The 18918-nt window shown below is 44.3% G+C and overlaps 1 protein-coding gene across 2 annotated transcripts; it reads right to left on the minus strand.

Moving 5' to 3' along the window:
- Positions 1–8959: 8959 nt before the first annotated feature.
- On the minus strand, positions 8960–12642 carry LOC114840878. 2 transcript variants are annotated; one of them, XM_029125267.2, is made up of 12 exons: positions 12353–12642; positions 11854–11967; positions 11680–11701; positions 11501–11589; positions 11325–11402; positions 11061–11157; positions 10872–10927; positions 10626–10717; positions 9905–10018; positions 9547–9659; positions 9243–9443; positions 8960–9157 (listed from the first exon to the last, which is right to left on the minus strand). In XM_029125267.2, exons 1-12 carry the CDS (start codon positions 12485–12487, stop codon positions 9015–9017), a joined length of 1254 nt encoding a protein of 417 aa, XP_028981100.2. In that variant the 5' UTR covers positions 12488–12642; the 3' UTR covers positions 8960–9014. The 2 variants fall into 2 exon arrangements, with proteins under 2 accessions (XP_028981100.2, XP_028981099.2); XM_029125266.2 differs by having other exon boundaries at positions 11851–11967.
- Between the last annotated feature and the right edge of the window lie 6276 nt (positions 12643–18918).

The following is an 18918-nucleotide window of genomic DNA, read 5'->3' on the forward strand; positions in this document are numbered from 1 at the left end:
TCAGAAAAATACACATATAACAGTGCACATATATCGCTTCAGGATGCTGTTCTCGAAAATGGGCTTGCACACCCCCAACTGCCCCACTCATGACAGCTGGCCCGTCATAGGTCTGTGCCACACATTCTGACTGGCAGACAAGAAGTATGTGCTATTTGATGGGGGTGTATACCTCTGCAAGAAAGGATCAAACTGCCTCAAAAGTGTCATGCACTCTAGGAAATTGTCTTTATTTTGACTTTCAATGGTTTTGTCATGACCTCAAAATGGTATTCCTTGCTTCCCCAACATGTAGGCCACCGACACAACACGTTTCAGGAATCAGTCAATCATCAATCATCAATTTTATTTGCTTAGGCTTCAACTTGTGTTCTTCATCTGCGCCATGAAATGAACTACCTACTTCTTCTCCTTCTTGGTTTTACTGGCGGACTACCAACGTTAAAGGTGAATGGCGACATAGGACATTAAACCTCTTCAAAGCCCTTTCAACCTGTAATGGACACATGTGCTAACTCTAATGATAGAGCACTAAAAATGATTTCAGAATATAATCCATCCATCCATCTATCTTCTTCCGCTTATCCGGGGCCGGGTCGCGGGGGCAGCAGTCTAAGCAGGGATGCCCAGACTTCCCTCTCCCCAGACACTTCCTCTAGCTCTTCCGGGGGGACACCGAGGCGTTCCCAGGCCAGCCGGGAGACATAGTCCCTCCAGCGTGTCCTAGGTCTTCCCCGGGGTCTCCTCCCGGTGGGACGGGACCGGAACACCTTCCCAGGAAGGCGTTCCGGAGGCATCCGAAAAAGATGCCCAAGCCACCTCAGCTGACCCCTCTCGATGTGGAGGAGATCTTGTCCTTTCGGTCATGACCCAAAGCTCATGACCATAGGTGAGAGTAGGAACATAGATTGACTGGTAAATCGAGACCTTCGCCTTGCGGCTCAGCTCTTTCTTCACCACGACAGACCGATACATCGACTGCATTACTGCAGAAGCTGCACCGATCCGTCTGTCAATCTCCCGTTCCATCCTTCCCTCACTCGTGAACAAGACCCCTAGATACTTAAACTCCTCCACTTGAGGCAGGCACTCTCCACCAACCTGAAGTGGGCAAGCCACCCTTTTCCAACTGAGGACCATGGCCTCGGATTTGGAGGTACTGATTTTCATCCCCACCGCTTCACACTCGGCTGCAAACCGTCCCAGTGCATGCTGAAGGTCCTGGTTAGAAGGGGCCAACACGACAACATCATCTGCAAAGAGCAGAGACGAAATTGTGTGGTCCCCAAACCTGACACCCTCCGGCCCCTGGCTGCGCCTAGAAATTCTGTCCATAAAAAGAGATTCTGGCAAACCGGCACCTCAGGAGAGGGAAACAGTGCCCTTCCAACGCTGTTTACAGTAGAGGTGGGCAGCTGTTGACCTCAACTGAGGATGTCGTCGGGCGGTGGAAGGAGTACTTCGAGGATCTCCTCAATCCCGCTGTCACTTCTTCCATTGAGGAAGCAGAGGATGAGGGCTCAGAGGTGGACTCGTTCATCACCCGGGCTGAAGTCACTGAGGTGGTCAAGAAACTCCTCGGTGGCAAGGCACCGGGGGTGGATGAGATCCGCCCTGAGTACCTCAAGTCTCTGGATGTTGTGGGGCTGTCTTGGTTGACACGCCTGTGCAACATCGCGTGGCGGTCGGGGACAGTGCCTCTGGGATGGGAGACCGGGTGGTGGTCCCTCTTTTTAAGAAGGGGGACCGGAGGGTGTGTTCCAACTATAGGGGGATCACACTTCTCAGCATCCCCGGGAAAGTCTATGCCAGGGTTCTGGAGAGGAGAATACGGCCGATAGTAGAACCTCGGATTCAGGAGGAACAGTGTGGTTTTCGTCCGGGGCGTGGAACACTGGACCAGCTCTATACCCTCTACGGGGTGTTGGAGGGTTCATGGGAGTTTGCCCAACCAATCCACATGTGTTTTGTGGATTTGGAGAAGGCATTCGACTGTGTCCCTCGCGGCATCTTGTGGAGGGTGCTTGGGGAATATGGGGTCCTGGGTCCTTTGCTAAGGGCTGTCAGGTCCCTGTACAACCGAAGCAGGAGCTTGGTCCGCATTGCCGGCAGTAAGTCAGACTTGTTCCCAGTGCATGTTGGACCCCGGCAGGGCTGCCCTTTGTCACCGGTTCTGTTCAGAATATAATAAGAATGAATAATCATTCTAATTATTAGAGTTTTATTATTATTTTTAGGGGTGCTGAGATGAAATGTAGGTGTGCTTGAGCACCCCTAAAACGTGTCTAAAATCGCCACTGCGTTTATCCCATCCGGGCTGTCCTTCCTCCGGGGGAAGCCGGGAGCAGTGAGCAGCCTCCTCTTCTATCGGCGCTCAGGGACCAGTTCCATGTAGTTGTCAAGTCGTGGTCAGGGACAGCACAGGAGAGCGTTCTGCATGTTTTATGGGGTCCTTTATGGAGGATACCCATGTCACCATGGGAGCACATGCAAACCCCACAGAAAGGGGGTCAATATCTTAAAATACACTAACTTAGCTCTGAAATGAGCTTTCTCCGCAGGGTGGCTGGGCGATCCCTTAGAGATAGGGTGAGAAGCTCAGTCACCCGGGAGGAGCTTGGAGTAGAGCCGCTGCTCCTCCACATCGAGAGGGGTCAGCTGAGGTGGCTTGGGCATCTGTTTCGGATGCCTCCGGAACGCCTTCCTGGGAAGGTGTTCCGGTCCCGTCCCACCGGGAGGAGACCCCGGGGAAGACCTAGGACACGCTGGAGGGACTATGTCTCCCGGCTGGCCTGGGAACGCCTCGGTGTCCCCCCGGAAGAGCTAGAGGAAGTGTCTGGGGAGAGGGAAGTCTGGGCATCCCTGCTTAGACTGCTGCCCCCCGCGACCCGGCCCCGGATAAGCGGAAGATGATGGATGGATGGATGGGAAATCGGAACTTTTTCTTCGCCTCCCACAAATTCCACACATTCCACACAAGCCACTTGCTCGACACGCTTCCTTTCAATGAAATGACTTCAGCCATCGCTCCCATCGAGAATAGTGTGAATGCACCGTTAGGCAAGATTTGGCAGACGCCTATAGGCTATGTGTAAACTTGTGCGTAAACCTAACATTGGTACCTGTGCCTAAACCTAACCGCAGCTGTGCCAACATTAAGTATGATGTCGTAGGAACTACACCAACATGGCGATATCAGATTGGTCATCTATATTTGCTCCTTTTCTCACTCACCTCCATGTCACCTGCTCTCCCTGCCCTGTTGGAATCCTCATGCTCTCTCTCTCTTTATGCCCCCCCCAAATCTTTTCAGAGTAATCATAGAATCACATACATAATAGGAGCATATTCCTATTCCCCACAAGTATGCTATCCATAGATGTTGGTATAGCCAAACACTCCACTTTCTGATGCACTGATTAAATACCTCGTGCCTGGTAAGGGCTTGGTGTGTTTGATTAAAACCAGGGCTCGAATTGAGTGAGGATATCACATTCCCTTTGTTAAAGAAAAGGGCAAAAGGGAAATCTAACGAGCTCTAAAATGCCAGCGAAAGACTTGATTTTGATGCATACAAAATCAAGTCTTGCCTTGGGCGCCAGAACGTCCTGGGCGGGCCCTGGTAAGCGCAACAAGCAAACTGTTTTTTCGCAATAATTTTCTGTGGAGATCGAATGTTTGATTCCTAAAGAATGTAGTACAGATTGCTAGGGGGATTAGTTTGCGCCAATAAGAATTACAGTTACAGCACTCGTCTTATTTTGTGTTAAGTCATTTTCCCCCCCTAAAATAATAATGGATATTTACATCATACAGGGTGCCTTTTTGGATCTGCACCAATAAGTGAAGCTATTATCTTATTTCAATTGTAATCCTAAATTGTGTGCGGTATACAAAAATCTTAACTGAATGCTTAACTGAATTTGCCTATTACAAAGAAACGGTCAAATCCACTTAACACCCACATTGGCTACATGATTTGTCTTGCTGAAAGATCTGCTGACGCAGTTTCTGGTTCTCCAGAGCCAAGGTTTCCAGAGCTCTGTTCCTCCCCACATCATCGTGGAGGACACGAGTGACTGGCTTGTTGAGAAAAAGTCCCAGGAGCCGTGAGTAACAATAGACTCTCTAGCATCTCTGATCACTGTCAAAGGCTCCGCTGGAAGTCTATTTGAGATTATTGAAAGGGATAGAAAAGCGTCAAGGAAGCTGAGTTGCTCTGTGTTTGATTTGAAGGATCAAAAAACAAGCAGAGAAAGGGAACAGGATAGTGGACCTGACAAGAGATTACAAATAAGTACAATACCTAGAGTGTAAGTGGAGATAGCATACAATATGTCAACTGCTTCATCTAATAAACAATTGCATCATTGTAGATCAGTTCATGGACACCATATATTATCATCTAAATGCCACTGGCATTCACAGCCCTTCTGTTTCCTGTAACAGACCTGGGAGGTGGACATCAGAATGCGGGTACTTGAACGTCAGGCTTTCACTGAGTTGACTACAAACTTCACTCAGCTGACTGAATCTCTTGATTCTTCTAATGACCCATCTTACCTGTGAGTCCCATTCATTATTTAACAGTTGTCTATGGATTATTCCACTCAGTATTCTATGATCCTCTAATGCTGTATGAAATGACTTGGGCAGGATCTTACGGTTTATTTAGTAGTGTGTGTTGGTCTGTCTGGCATGTATATTTTAGAAAACCTGAGGTCTTCAATGAGGTCCTTAAGAGCTTTGTGGAGCATTTCCCAGAGGCTGACCTTCCAGACCTGCCCCACGTTTTGCTGTCCCTCTAAAGCGGCGGTGGACTGGTTGTTTCCAGGCTGCCCCTGGCCCTGTGTCCCTGCCTGGTGGAAGGCCCCTGTGACCAGCCCTCCATGACCCTGAGTGACATGGTTATCACCATTGTGCCAACGGTGGAGAAACTCTTCAGCACTCTGAAGGCCCTTCCTAACCCTCCAGTTTCTTACTCCCAGTCCACTGGTGACAGGATGGTCCACTCACTTCATCTATGAATTCTGTGCGTAAGTAGCCCAGAATCACTAAGGAGGGCCGTTTTCATCAAAAGTCCCATCTTAGTCAGCATTATCTTTGGAGCTGTGAGCACCAAAGATCAGAGGCTGTTTGAAGCTCCACCTGATTACATTCCATTGAGCTCTGCAGGCTATCAGTGACTAAGATGATTGAGGTTCGTCCAAATGGCCCTAAGCAGCTGGTGATCTCCTCAGAGAAGACTAGGGATGTGCATTGGACCATATTTTACTATCCGAATAGTATGTGTTGTTATTCGAATAGTATTCGGTCAACCGAAATACATGTTTTTAAAAACTACCAATACCACATGAGTGCTACTACATAAAGTGCGAAGGACAGGGTTTTGTTCTCATGTAACATCGGTTCAATGACCGATTGACTAAAAAGCAACTGTGTTCTTGGAGGAAGCCATGTGGTTGACACGCTAAACTACAGAACTAGAAGACACTCTTAAATCAACACACAACATTGAGATAGTTGGATGGAAGAGTCTAGAGAAGCTAGTTTGGGCCATTTGCTTAACTTACCGTTTTCTGCAATCTCAACTGCCTTTCTATTCCACAGGTGAACTTTACATAGCGTTTTGTGGCCAAATATTTTTTCCGGGGGTAACATTAATTCATTTTAATGAATTCTTCCCTTGAATTAGTTGACTTTCATCCACTTGCTAACAGTAGGCGAAGAAATGTATATTGCGTCATTCTGACTGACTGGGCCCAACCACACTACTACGGCTTTGATTGAGGAACGTAAATAACAAACATGTGTGAAAGAGTGCATGTTATAAAAACGACTTAAAACTGTATACTTTTTTTGAAATGTCATGGTATATCGTCATATGTAAAAAATTTTGATAGGATTTTTAAAAGTATTTAGAAAAATATTCAAGGTTAATTGAATTCACATACAAGTAATCAAATACTAAATACATTTTGGGTATTCTATACTATCCGTGCCCATCCCTAGTGAAGACCATCATAAGTCTGATCATAAACACAGTTTTTGAAGGACACCTAAATGGAAACATCATGACTGGCCCCTGAGAGGACATAATCCACCAGGTTTCACTGTGTGGGGTCCAAGTCATGATGCACGAGAGCAAGGTCACCTGGCATCTGGGCTTTGAACAGATCTTGAAAATGGTGATGAAAGTCCATACCCATCTTCTCCGTTACGGCTCACAGTGGGCACTTCAGTGTGCAACAACATAAAGGGCCGCCATGTTAACCAGTCACCTGGTTCACCGTGTGGTCAAGCAGCTGGTGAATCTGAAGGATGGAGTGGATGAAGGGACAACAGCTTCAGGATTTGAAGGTAAAGACACTTCTCACTGCAATCTAACTTCATGACTAATGTTTTACAACTAGACAGTTTCATAATTGGTTGTTGAGACTGATGATCTCTCTGTATGCCACCACCAGGACTTGCCCTGTCACCCTACAAGCCACATCCAGGATTTGCCCCAGCAACCTCCATGCCACCACTAGGCTTTGTCCTGGCTCCCTCCATACAACCTCTAGGTTTCGTTCCGGCCCCCTCCATGCCACCTCTAGGCTTTGTTCTGGCCACCTCTAGGCTTTGTTCTGGCCACCTCTAGGCTTTGTTCCGGCCACCTCTAGGCTTTGTTCCGGCCACCTCTAGGCTTTGTTCCGGCCACCTCTAGGCTTTGTTCCGGCCACCTCTAGGCTTTGTTCCGGCCCCCTCCATGACACCTCTAGGCTTTGTTCTGGAGATTTTCCTGTCAGACCATGATAAACATTCAGAAATTAGTGGGTTAAGCAATGATTACAATTCTGTTTCATGAAATTCCACTAATTTAGTTATCTAGTAATGTTGTACTGTTGTCTATTTTAATTAAAAGTTAATCTGCAATGTTGCCAAAAATGGAAGTGTGTCCCTTTTGCTTTCAGTCAATCCCCTGTCAATCTCTGACAAATGTGTCCCTAATCCTGTCTGAGTGTTGGAGGAGCGTTGTCCCGTCACCGCCAGACATTGCAAACCCCTTGACAACTACCGATAACAAAGTGGACAACAACACTAGATCCCTGGATGCTGACCTTGTCAGTATGGACAACATCACGAGATGCCTGGTCACTGATCTAGCCAAAGTAAATGACAACATCTTAACAACCATGGACACTGACACAGTGAAAGTACACAACACCACTACAACACTGAGGGCTGACCAAGTCAAAATGGACGACAACACCACTAAAACCGTGATCATTGAGTGAACGACAGCACCTTAACAACCCCGGACACTGACAAAGTAAAAGTAGACAACACTACGCTGGTTTCTGACAGGGTCAATGGGGACAACATTTCAATAACCCAGGCCACTGACTCAGTCAAACTTGAGGTTAAGAATGACTGGATGTCCAGTCTGGTAAGTAATATTAAAATAGGATGTCATGGTCATCAAACCAAAGTGCTGAGAAATGATTCTTCTGTAGGCTTTTCTGCTGCTGCTGCATTTACAAAGATTATATCATGGAGTGAATTTAACCAGCAGTACAGCTTTACACAGACACACAATTTAGTGAAAATACCTATTTTACCTAAATCTAATCTACCTTAAGCTTAATAACCTCAACTTAATTCTAACCCAATTCTAAGCCAATTTCTTGGCATAGAACACTAAATGTAACCAAGACAGATAAAGTTTCTTGTCAAAGTGATGGCATAACTTCACATGACTGTCCTTGTTTTGATATAAGACTGATGGCCAAACTGACAGACAGACATGCCACATTTCTACAGTATTTGTGTGTCAGGTTAAATGTTCCTTATGAGTTTTTTTCCAATAAATTATGGAAGAAAACCTTGTTTGGCAGTATTTCATATGATTACTATTTTTACAATTTAAAGAATGAACATTTTCCTTGTCACGATTTAAAAGACGCATTTTCTTCTTACATAAACACCACTGATGTATTAGATATGTTAAGATTTTGTATATTTTTACTTTTCCAAGTCATAACTAAAATATATATTTTTTACAATAATTCTGATGGCCAACTGTCTTCCTATAGATTGAGCAGAAAAAAAAAGTAATCTACTTGTCACTCTAAGTTCACTAAAATTCTTTATGTATAGATTCTGAAAGGCCTCCTAAAATAGGCCTAGCCACGTCCCTGGTTCCTAGTATGCATTGTAGTATATATCTTGTGAACAGCAACATTGCGGATGACCTGTGGTATTAAATTGGTTATTAATCCATCTTTCCCATTTGCATAGCATTTTAGGGATAATGAGTAGCTAACCGTCTTTGTTTAACATTAAATGGGAATAATGACGAATATCAAAGATTTGTGTAAGTTCATTAACGCTGGAAGTAATTGTTGGACTGTCTATCCAAGTAACCCTCTCAGTCCGGGAGTGCAGGGTCATGCAGCTACCGCGAGTGCAGCAGGTTTTAAAGAAAGCTCTTTGGCTTGTGCAGAATATGCTAGAAAAGACAGAATTACCGTAGTCACATGAAATGTATATGACATATACCACAATCAATTAGGGCTCCCCAATTTTGTGTAACAGCTGTGATTTTTTGTTACACAGAAAGTGTTAATTCACAAAGCTCTATCAAATCGCTTTAGTGCAGGGAGCATATAACCAGGGTCAGCGCTAGCCTTTTGGAGACCCTAAGCAACATTTGATTTTGGGGCCCCTCTTCCCTACTGGTCTGGGACTCAATTTGTACAGGCGCAATGTTATTATTCTGTGTGCGACTAGAGTTAGCTAGGCCAACGTATCAGCCTGGTCATAATGGGCATCACGACATGTTAGTATTAAAGATTGCAGTCTGAAGAAGTAAGGATGGGTCATTTCCCACAAGACTATACTCATTTGAAAAAAGGAGACAGAAGAACATCATGATTTGAGAGGATTCATATTATATTAAATGGAATCAGTCCGATGTTCCAGCTGCAGGATGTCATCAGCTGTCTATAAAAGGGCACGAGAGAGAACCACTAAGGCGAGTCGACAACAAGGTGGAGCGCCTCAGGAGTTCCAGGAGGACAGACATTGACCACGGGATCTTTGCTTGAAGACTGCGGGAAAAACTTGCTCACCCGGAACCACTTCCTGAACGGGAAGCAGTACCGCCGTCGGCCTGCAGGGTTCAGACAAAGACAACAGTGAGATCTACAGACATGATGTTGCAGGAGAGCAAGTGCCAAAGACAGACGTGCTCTTACGGTCCTGATGGGTGGCAGGCTTGGAAAAGCACTGAGATCCTGGGTCTTGTCCTGTACTTTTCTCATTCTTCAATGTTGTTTTCTCATTCGTCATTGTGGCAGGTGTTTTGTTCGCTGAGGAGGTTAGATCGGTGGCTTTTGCTAACACCTCAGTCAGGTCTTGCTTGTGGTTGGAGGCGTTCATGGTTTTGGTTGGTCGGCCTGAAGGCATTAAAAAATAGAGGGTAGCGAAGCAACTTTCGTTACTTGGTCTGTAACAACAATATATTAATTTGAAGATTTACTGTCAAAGACACGTTCATACCAAACAGATCCTGGGAGGGCACGGCCTTGAAGGTATTCACGGGGGAGGTTTGGGCCACATAGGGCTTCTTGTTCCAGGAGATGTCCTTGTCCGGGTTGGTCAGTTCAAATATCCTAGCAAATCACAGTACTTAGATGACTATCTTCAACATCTGTATGAGAACAGATCCTAACTCAGTACTCAACTACACAGGAGAAAAGGGATGTTATAAATGAAGTAACACTTGCTCCAGGGTTAATGTTTTCTCACATTCACGCTGTAGCCGCTTAAGCATATGTCATTCAAAGTCAAAACCATCACCCCTATGCTAGAGTGCAGCAATGTCATTTCAGTGGAATTAACTGGCTGTTGTACTCACATCTGGCGGAGTATCTTCCCCTCCTGCTTCTCGACAGCCAGGGCATGTTCAGCAGCACAGGTCTTTAGTTGTTGAGATTGAAGGTGCTCCTCCATCTTCTCCAGGTCTTCAGAGCTGTGACAAACACAATTTTACACATCCTCCCTAACACACATATACAAACTGTTGAAACAAATAATGTGTAAAAAATAATTCCTCACATGTGAATATATATATATATATATATATATATATATATATATATATATATATATATATATATATATATATATATATATATATATATATATATATATATATATATATATATATATATATATATATATATATATATTTGTTTTGCAAGTATTTTTTACCTGACTTTTAGTTTCCCAGAATTTCCAATTTGATATTCTAAGTTTGCAGTGTCCTTTTCTATCCAGCAGGATTAGATCATGGGTCTCCCACAGGGGAAGTCTTTGACTAGACCGATAGGGCAGACACTGGGTGCTCTTTCAATTTGTTTATTACCAATTTAGGAATTCTTTAAGCAGTCAATTCAAAGTAGAGCCGTCAAAAGTTTCAATTGCTTTTACACTTATATAGTCACATTATTAAACACCACCACAAAACCTAACAATGTAAAACTGCATATTGCCTCATTTCTCTCATGAGAAGGATGTGAATTATAACAATTATCCTAACATCATCAAGATCCCATCACATAATATTATCCACTTACAGTTTTGTAAGGGTCTGCTCATACGTTTGGTTGGCTTCCTGGAGTTTACAATTTAAAACACTGTTCTTCTCTTTCAGACGTTTTGATCTGATCTGTAGAAAAGCATTTTTAAGGAACTGCAAAAGCCAGCAAACAACACATCCATTGTAAAATATACAATTTACAGTTTTGTGCTATTTACTGAATAACTGCCCTAAATACCTTTGTAAATGCATCCTAAGAATCACTGTCTCAACACTAACTTACTAAGACTGCATTCCACCTCTTATTGCCCTGTTTGATTTTTTCTTCATTCTTCACATCTGCAACAAAGGTCATGATTTGATTGACTTATCAATACATTTCGTTGAGGATATCCTAACATGCTCCTAGCCTCTGCTTCTAATTCTGACATACAGGCCTATTTGGTCTTTAAACTGTGGTTGGGAGACTCACTAGTGGGTTTAGTGTTGGTAACACTAGTGTCTATGGCATCCCCAGAGTAATGTTCCTTGACAGCACCACGGTCATTCTCAGTGTTTTTCAATCTCATCTGTTGGCAGAGGAAATGTAATGTTAACACTATGGGTCTATTATTAGACCAAAATCATTATTATTTGCTATAGTTAATGTCAGTGTATTAGCTGTGGTATTTTAGCCATGCGGTATACAGTGCATTGGTGCCACCTAAAAGGACTACAGCAGAATCTGAGTGCTAACCTTCAGTTCCTGACATTCCTGCTGTGATGACTGAAGGTTCGCTAACTGCATTTCAGCCCTTGTTTCGCATTCTCCTAACTGAACACAAAGAGATTGAAAACATACAGTGGGATCATGACAGAAGGTGATATATTCAGAATGTCCCAGGTCTAACTTGGATAGGTTCTAAAACGTACCAGTCGTTTCATATCAGACAACTCTTCCAGGGTGTTACACTTCTCCTCGAACAGCTGGGATATTCTATCAGCCATGTCTTTCTCAGTCACTTGGTCACAGTATGAAATAAGTATTGGCTTATGGAATATACAAATGCACCTGTCTTCATATTTCAGGTAAATAGTTAAAAATAACTTACATAGGTATCTCCTACTCTTTGTCTGTAATACAATAAGGCAATGGAAACAATGTTAAAACAAGGATTGCATCGTTACATTACGGAAAATATTTGCTAGGGCTTTTCCTGAATCAAACTAAATCATTAAGATTTTGAATCAAGGGTGAAAATTGTAACATGTTAAAATACTACCACCTGGACGATCCTCATTAATGCCAACACTGAAGCCACTGCCATAATGAGCTCCCATTGAACTCCGTTGCATGCACAAGGCTGCCATTGTAAGCCGACAGGTAGAGTGAAAAGACACTGGACAAACAAACACATAAACATTACAACACCAATTCACATCAGATTGGATGACTCAAAGGAGATTGCTGTCAGTCAATGAGGAGGCACCATCCATCCCAATGTAGATAAATGCATATCAAATGGAACCACTGACCCTACAGTAGGTAATTAACTAGGCATGCTACATTATTCTCAACCTGAGCACAAACAGGGAATAGAGTGCCACCTGTACTATCTATCTTTAAAATGATATATTCCAAAAGGATTCTTTCACTTAGTTTGCCTGGCTAAGTGGCTAACCCATTGATCCCTTCACAGAATAGCAAACTACGATCACAAATTATAGCCTGCAGATTCATGGATTCCTTCATGTTTAAATAAACGTCTTTTGTAGACTACTTACATCCTTTAGCCCGGAAAGAAGGCCGGTAAAGTAAAAAAACGCATATTGTAAGAAGAAAACAATTCCAGTGTTAGGCATTGATTTCACGGTGGGCCAAGGGGCACCAATCTCCAGTAGTTCTTCGTTGCAATCCATATCGATAATGGGCTCGAATCACCGCACCAGTGTATTTATTTTCATTTGGATTCTGAACGTCACAATCGTTGATCATGAGGCGACTATTGGTTCTGATTAAAGATGTTAGCCGAACATGGAACTCCCCCAAAACCAATGGAAACGCTTGGCGAAAGATGCGGACGTTCAACACCTGTTCAAAACCCTTTTCCTTTCAGTTTTTATTTACAGAAAAATATTAATTGGATCCATTCACTTAAACAGATTAGTCTGACTAAAAGCTTAAAGTCTCAATGATGGTTTATCGGAAAGAAATGGTTAGTTGTAGTTTATTTGCCTTGTCCTGAGAAAATGTAACCTACAAAATTTCTAACAATAAAAAACGGACAATCAAGAAAATTAACTGATACTTGGTCTATTAAAATAGGCTGTATACATAGACCTGGAAATGGTTCAGTGGGCTAGCCCAGGCGATATCGACTGTGCATCGGCTGTATTGATGTCGCTTATTCGCGTATGTGGCCTACAAAATTGTTCAGATTTTCAAGAATCCCTGGCTTTAGCTTTAAGACTATTTTGAAAAGAGGGAGTACGATTCTAGATCGACAGAACATACAGCAACCTAAAGACATTCATACATGAAAAAATATTTTACACAATTTCTCTTAAATATATGCACAAAGACTGGTTGGAGCTCTGTTAAAGGATGGGATTACTTTATCACAATACCTTTCAAATACCCATGTCAAAATAAAAACAATCTATAGAAAAGCTAGGAAGTTTTTATTTCTCAGTCTACAGATAATTTAAGGCGTTGTGCAGCATTATAATCTATATTTGATCTTAAAATGGGATCATAATTGTCTGCCCCCTAGTATTGTCCTCCATATCTCCCATTTTATCTATGTCTGATAATACAATAATCATTTATAATGTGCATTAGGCTACTAGACTAATACTAAAATTCACAGTTCAGCGCATAAATTGTGTGTAGAGCGCCTATGTGGACGTGATAGTGCGTGTCTGGGTATGTGTCAGGAAGTAGGGTCCCATGAATAAATGTGTCTAGACGAACCGTTCTGCGTTGTAAAATTAGCCCCACTGTTGGAAACCTTCCCAGCTCAACAAAACTTTCCAGCCCCTCTGAAATACGTAGTAAAGAAACGCGGACCGTGTAAAGGTTCAAAACGAGCGTTTTTGGTATTGGTTCCATTTTTATATTGTACAGATGGCAGCCTATAAGATTGAAGGGGTGGAAACGTAGCGTAAATATAGTACTTAATATAGTACAAAATTGTGCAATGCACAAACACATTATGTTCCTAGCAGGGACGTCACTAGAAAGTCATGGATGGGGGGGCTAAACCTCGTTTTGGGGGGTCTGGGCATACTACTCAAAATGTCTTTTCATCATGTATTTTAGAGTAACAACGGGTGTAAAATCTATCAAAATACGGTTATTTTAGTCAGGGTTGGCTAAAAGTATACCTGTCCCATAGTTTGTGTTAGACATTGATATAATATAACTTAAATTCTAAATAAAGAAATTAAAATACACTCTGTCCTCATCCAACCAACACCAACAAAAGGCACAAAAAGGGCTGTACTATGTAGCCAAAATACTCTTGTCAACTATTATTTAAATTAACACTTACATACATTATATTCTGTTTCTAAGTGAGATTTCTTTGAATCATTCTGAAACATTTCAAAAACAGATTTAGTCATTAGCCCATTCATCTCTGAATAAAGTCATTCAACATTTGATCATGAGTAAAAAAAAAAATGGACAATTAACAACCGGATCTCCCTTCCTCTGAACAGAATAGATTGCAATTTGTTTACTTCAAACCCAAACAAACATGAAACTGTGAAACACGCACAGTTTTGCAACTGTGTTCCTGATGATTATTAGTGACATAGCATGTCATTAATGGGAAATTCTTATTTTCACTTGTTCGTTAGTGTTGTCTCTAAAATATACGACCCCCTATTATCGGAGACTGTGCCCAATTATTGGCCACCTCATTATTTTGTTGAATTACATTATAATGTATTTTTATTTGTATTACAAATGACAGACCTTAGTCTTCTCTGAAGTGTCTACTAGAAGTTGTAGCTAGCTTTCTTGCCTTCCGGTAAAGAAAAAAAGACTGATCACTTTCATATTATATTAATTCTGGTCTGCAGTGTTGTCAAGTCCACTTATAATACGCGACTTTGGGCTTATTTTATTTTGAAGTATCTTGAAATAATCACAAGTCGCAGGTTGTGTTTTGTTTTCGCTTGTTTTAAAAGGTTTGGTCGCTTGTTAGGAAAATCTGACAATCGACTGCGATTTTGTACATCCGTTGTTGCTACTTTCCTTAAATGCATTGATTGACACTGTCTGCTCACAGCCTCACAATAATATAAGTGCTGTGGTGTAATTCGCTCTACTCCATATCCCCGTGTGGTTCTATCCTGCCCCCACCTCCCTCCCATTGGCAAAAAATCTAAATAGAGATTTGTGGGATGCACATCCAGGGCGTTCCACCACATCCCAAAGATGCTCTATTGGGTTGAGATCTGGTGACTGTGGGGGCCATTTCAGTACAGTGAACTCATTGTCATGTTCAAGAAACCAATTTGAAATGATTCGAGCTTTGTGACATGGTGCATTATCCTGCTGGAAGTAGTCATCAGAGGATGGGTACATGGTGGTCATAAAGGGATGGCCATGGTCAGAAACAATGCTCAGGTAGGCCGTGGCATTTAAACGATGCCCAATGTGCACTAAGGGGCCTAAAGTGTGCCAAGAAAACATCCCCCACACCATGACACCACCACCACCAGCCTGCACAGTGGTAACAAGGCATGATGGATCCATGTTCTCATTCTGTTTATGCCAAATTCTGACTCTACTATCTGAATGTCTCAACAGAAATTGAGACTCATCAGACCAGGCAACATTCTTCCAGTCTTCAACTGTCCAATTTTGGTGAGCTCGTGCAAATTGTAGCCTCTTTTTCCTATTTGTAGTGTAGATGAGTGGTACCTTCTGGGGTCTTCTGCTGTTGTAGCCCATCCGCCTCAAGGTAGTGCGTGTTGTGGCTTCACAAATGCTTTGCCGCATACCTCGGTTGTAACGAGTGGTTATTTCAGTCAAAGTTGCTCTTCTATCAGCTTGAATCAGTTGGCCCATTCTCCTCTGACCTCTAGCATCAACAAGGCATTTTCGCCCACAGGACTGCCGCATACTGGATGTTTTTCCCTTTTCACACCATTCTTTGTAAACCCTAGAAATGGTTGTGCGTGAAAATCCCAGTAACTGAGCAGATTGTGAAATACTCAGACCGGCCCGTCTGGCACCAACAACCATGCCATGCTCAAAATTGCCTAAATCACCTTTCTTTCCCATTCTGACATTCAGTTTGGAGTTCAGGAGATTGTCTTGACCAGGACCACACGCCTAAATGCATTGAAGCAACTGCCATGTGATTGGTTGATTAGATAATTGCATTAATGAGAAATTGTACAGGTGTTTCTAATAATCCTTTAGGTGAGTGTATATGTCAGCACCATAGGCGGCGATACCGTGGGTGCTCCGGGGCTCGAGCACCCACGGAAAATAGCGAGCACCCACGAAAATATATACATATATAAATGGCGTGCGCCTATGAGCACCCACGGAGGAAAACATAAATCGGCGCCTATGGTCAGCACTGAAAGGAACAAAATGCAGACCGGATGAGTGAAGTGCAACAAAACAAGTTTATTATGAGTGGGGAAGATTGGGGAAGGAGAGGGATATATTCGAGGGCAGGAGCAGGTGCACAGTAGTCGTGTGAAAACAGAGGGGTCGGTACACAGGCTGGCGGCAGAGGTACAGGCAGGTAGTAGGCAGAGTAGTTGTGGACGGGCAGGAGGTCGATACACAAGCTGGCGGCAGAGGTACAGGCAGGGAGTCGGCAGAATTGTCACAGGCAGGCAGGAGGTCGTCAGGGCTCCTCAGAAATACAGCCGGTGATGAGCCAAGCGGGAACAGGTGCATGATAGGTAATAGGGAACAGCTGGTACCAGCTCTACTCCAAGGAGTGACGCCACGCCCCCTAATTCGTTGCCCCAACAACAGGGAGAAACCAAACAAGGCACCTCAAGGGAGGGAGGACGTGACAATATAAGCACAAATATAGCAAAGACAAAAAAAAAACATCAACACTGTACATAACACTACACACAAGCAGCAGTTTAAAAGAGTGTACTGTAAACTAGCAGCAATCTGGGTATTAGTCTATTATTGATTATAGATATGGCAATAAGGCAATGTAAACTAGCAGCAATTTGGTAGAATTATTGAATATTATAGATACATATGAGTGTAATAAGCTAATGAATGCTGACATTGCACACTACAACTATCCATCCATCCATCTTCTTCCGCTTATCCGGGGCCGGGTCGCGGGGGCAGCAGTCTAAGCAGAGTTGCCCAGACTTCCCTCTCCCTAGCCACTTCCTCCAGCTCTTCCGCGGGGACACCGAGGCGTTCCCAGGCCAGCCGGCAGACATAGTCCCTCCAGCGTGTCCTAGGTCTTCCCCGGGGTCTCCTCCCGGTGGGACGGGCCCGGAACACCTTCCCGGGAAGGCGTTCAGGAGGCATCCGGAACAGATGCCCAAGCCACCTCAGCTGACCCCTCTCGATGTGGAGGAGCAGCGGCTCTACTCTGAGCTCCTCCCGGGTGACCGAGCTTTTCACCCTATCTCTAAGGGATCGCCCAGCCAGCCTGCGGAGAAAGCTCATTTCAGCCGCCTGTATCCGGGATCTTGTCCTTTCGGTCATGACCCAAAGCTCATGACCATAGGTGAGAGTAGGAACGTAGATTGACCGGTAAATCGAGAGCGCTTGCCTTGCGGCTCAGCTCTTTCTTCACCACAACAGACCGATACATCGACCACAGTACTGCAGAAGCTGCAACGATCCGTCTGTCAATCTCCCAATCCATCCTTCCCTCACTCGTGAACAAGACCCCTAGATACTTAAACTCCTCCACTTGAGACAGGCACTCTCCACCAACCTGAAGTGAGCAAGCCACCCTTTTCCGACTGAGGACCATGGCCTCGGATTTGGAGGTACTGATTTTCATCCCCACCGCTTCACACTCTGTTGCAAACCGTCCCAGTGCATGCTAAAGGTCCTGGTTTGAAGGGGCCAACACGACAACATCATCCGCAAAGAGCAGAGACGAAATCGTGTGGTCCCCATACCTGACACCCTCCGGCCCCTGGCTGCGCCTAGAAATTCTGTCCATAAAAATTACGAACAGAACCGGCGACAAAGGGCAGCCCTGCTGGAGTCCAACATGCACTGGGAACAAGTCTGATTTACTGCCGGCAATGCGGACCAAGCTCCTGCTTCGGTCGTACAGGGACCTGACAGCCCTTAGCAAAGGACCCAGGTCCCCATATTCCCAAAGCACCCTCCACAGGATGCCGCGAGGGACACAGTCGAATGCCTTCTCCAAATCCACAAAACACATGTGGATTGGTTGGGCAAACTCCCAATGAACCCTCCATCACCCTGTAGAGGGTATAGAGCTGGTCCAGTGTTCCACGGCCCGGACGAAAACCACACTGTTCCTCCTGAATCCGAGGTTCTACTATTGGCCGTATTCTCCTCTCCAGTACCCTGGCATAGACTTTCCCGGGGGGGCTGAGAAGTGTGATCCCCCAGTAGTTGGAACACACCCTCCGATCCCCCTTCTTAAAAAGAGGGACCACCACCCCGGTCTGCCATCCCAGAGGCACTGTCCCCGACCGCCATGTGATGTTGCACAGTTATGTCAACCAAGACAGCCCCACAACATCCAGAGACTTGAGGTACTCAGGGCGGATCTCATCCACCCCCGGTGGCTTGCCACCGAGGAGTTTCTTGACTACCTCTGTGACTTCAGCCCGGGTGATGGACGAGTCCACCTCTGAGCCCTCATCCTCTGCTTCCTCAATGGAAGACGTGATGGCGGGATTGAGGAGATCCTTGAAGTACTCCCTCCATCGCCCGACGACATGTCCATTTGAGGTCAACAGCTGCCCACCTCTACTATAAACAGCGTTGGTAGGGCACTGTTTCCCTCTCCTGAGGCGCCGGACGGTTTGCCAGAATCTCTTCGAGGCCAGCCGATAGTCCTTCTCCATGGCCTCACCGAACTCCTCCAGGGCCCGAGTTTTGCCTCCACAACCACCCGGGCTGCAGTACGCTTGGTCTGCCGGTACCCGTCAGCTGCCTCAGGAGTCCCACAAAGATCTCGTCGCCTACAACTACTACAACTACATAGTGAGAATTAAGAAAAAATATACACAGCAAAAATATAGCAAGAAGAGAAAGCAATAATATACATAAAACTGTACACTAGCAGAAAGAGTACTGTAAACTAGCAGCAATATTGGAGGTGGTATTGAAATTATAGTTAGGCCTA

Source organism: Esox lucius, chromosome 14 (assembly GCF_011004845.1).
Source record: "Esox lucius isolate fEsoLuc1 chromosome 14, fEsoLuc1.pri, whole genome shotgun sequence".
Taxonomy (NCBI): domain Eukaryota; kingdom Metazoa; phylum Chordata; class Actinopteri; order Esociformes; family Esocidae; genus Esox; species Esox lucius.

Bases quoted from the DNA above. Each gene is read 5' to 3' on its own strand.
- LOC114840878 (XM_029125266.2), bottom strand. From the start codon at position 12,487: ATGGATTGCAACGAAGAACTACTGGAGATTGGTGCCCCTTGGCCCACC. The intron at 11,403-11,500 runs GTACGTTTTAGA...CTTTGTGTTCAG, and splicing joins TGTCTGATATGAAACGACTG to TTAGGAGAATGCGAAACAAG. The intron at 9,444-9,546 runs GTATGAACGTGT...TAATGCCTTCAG, and splicing joins GCCCTCCCAGGATCTGTTTG to GCCGACCAACCAAAACCATG.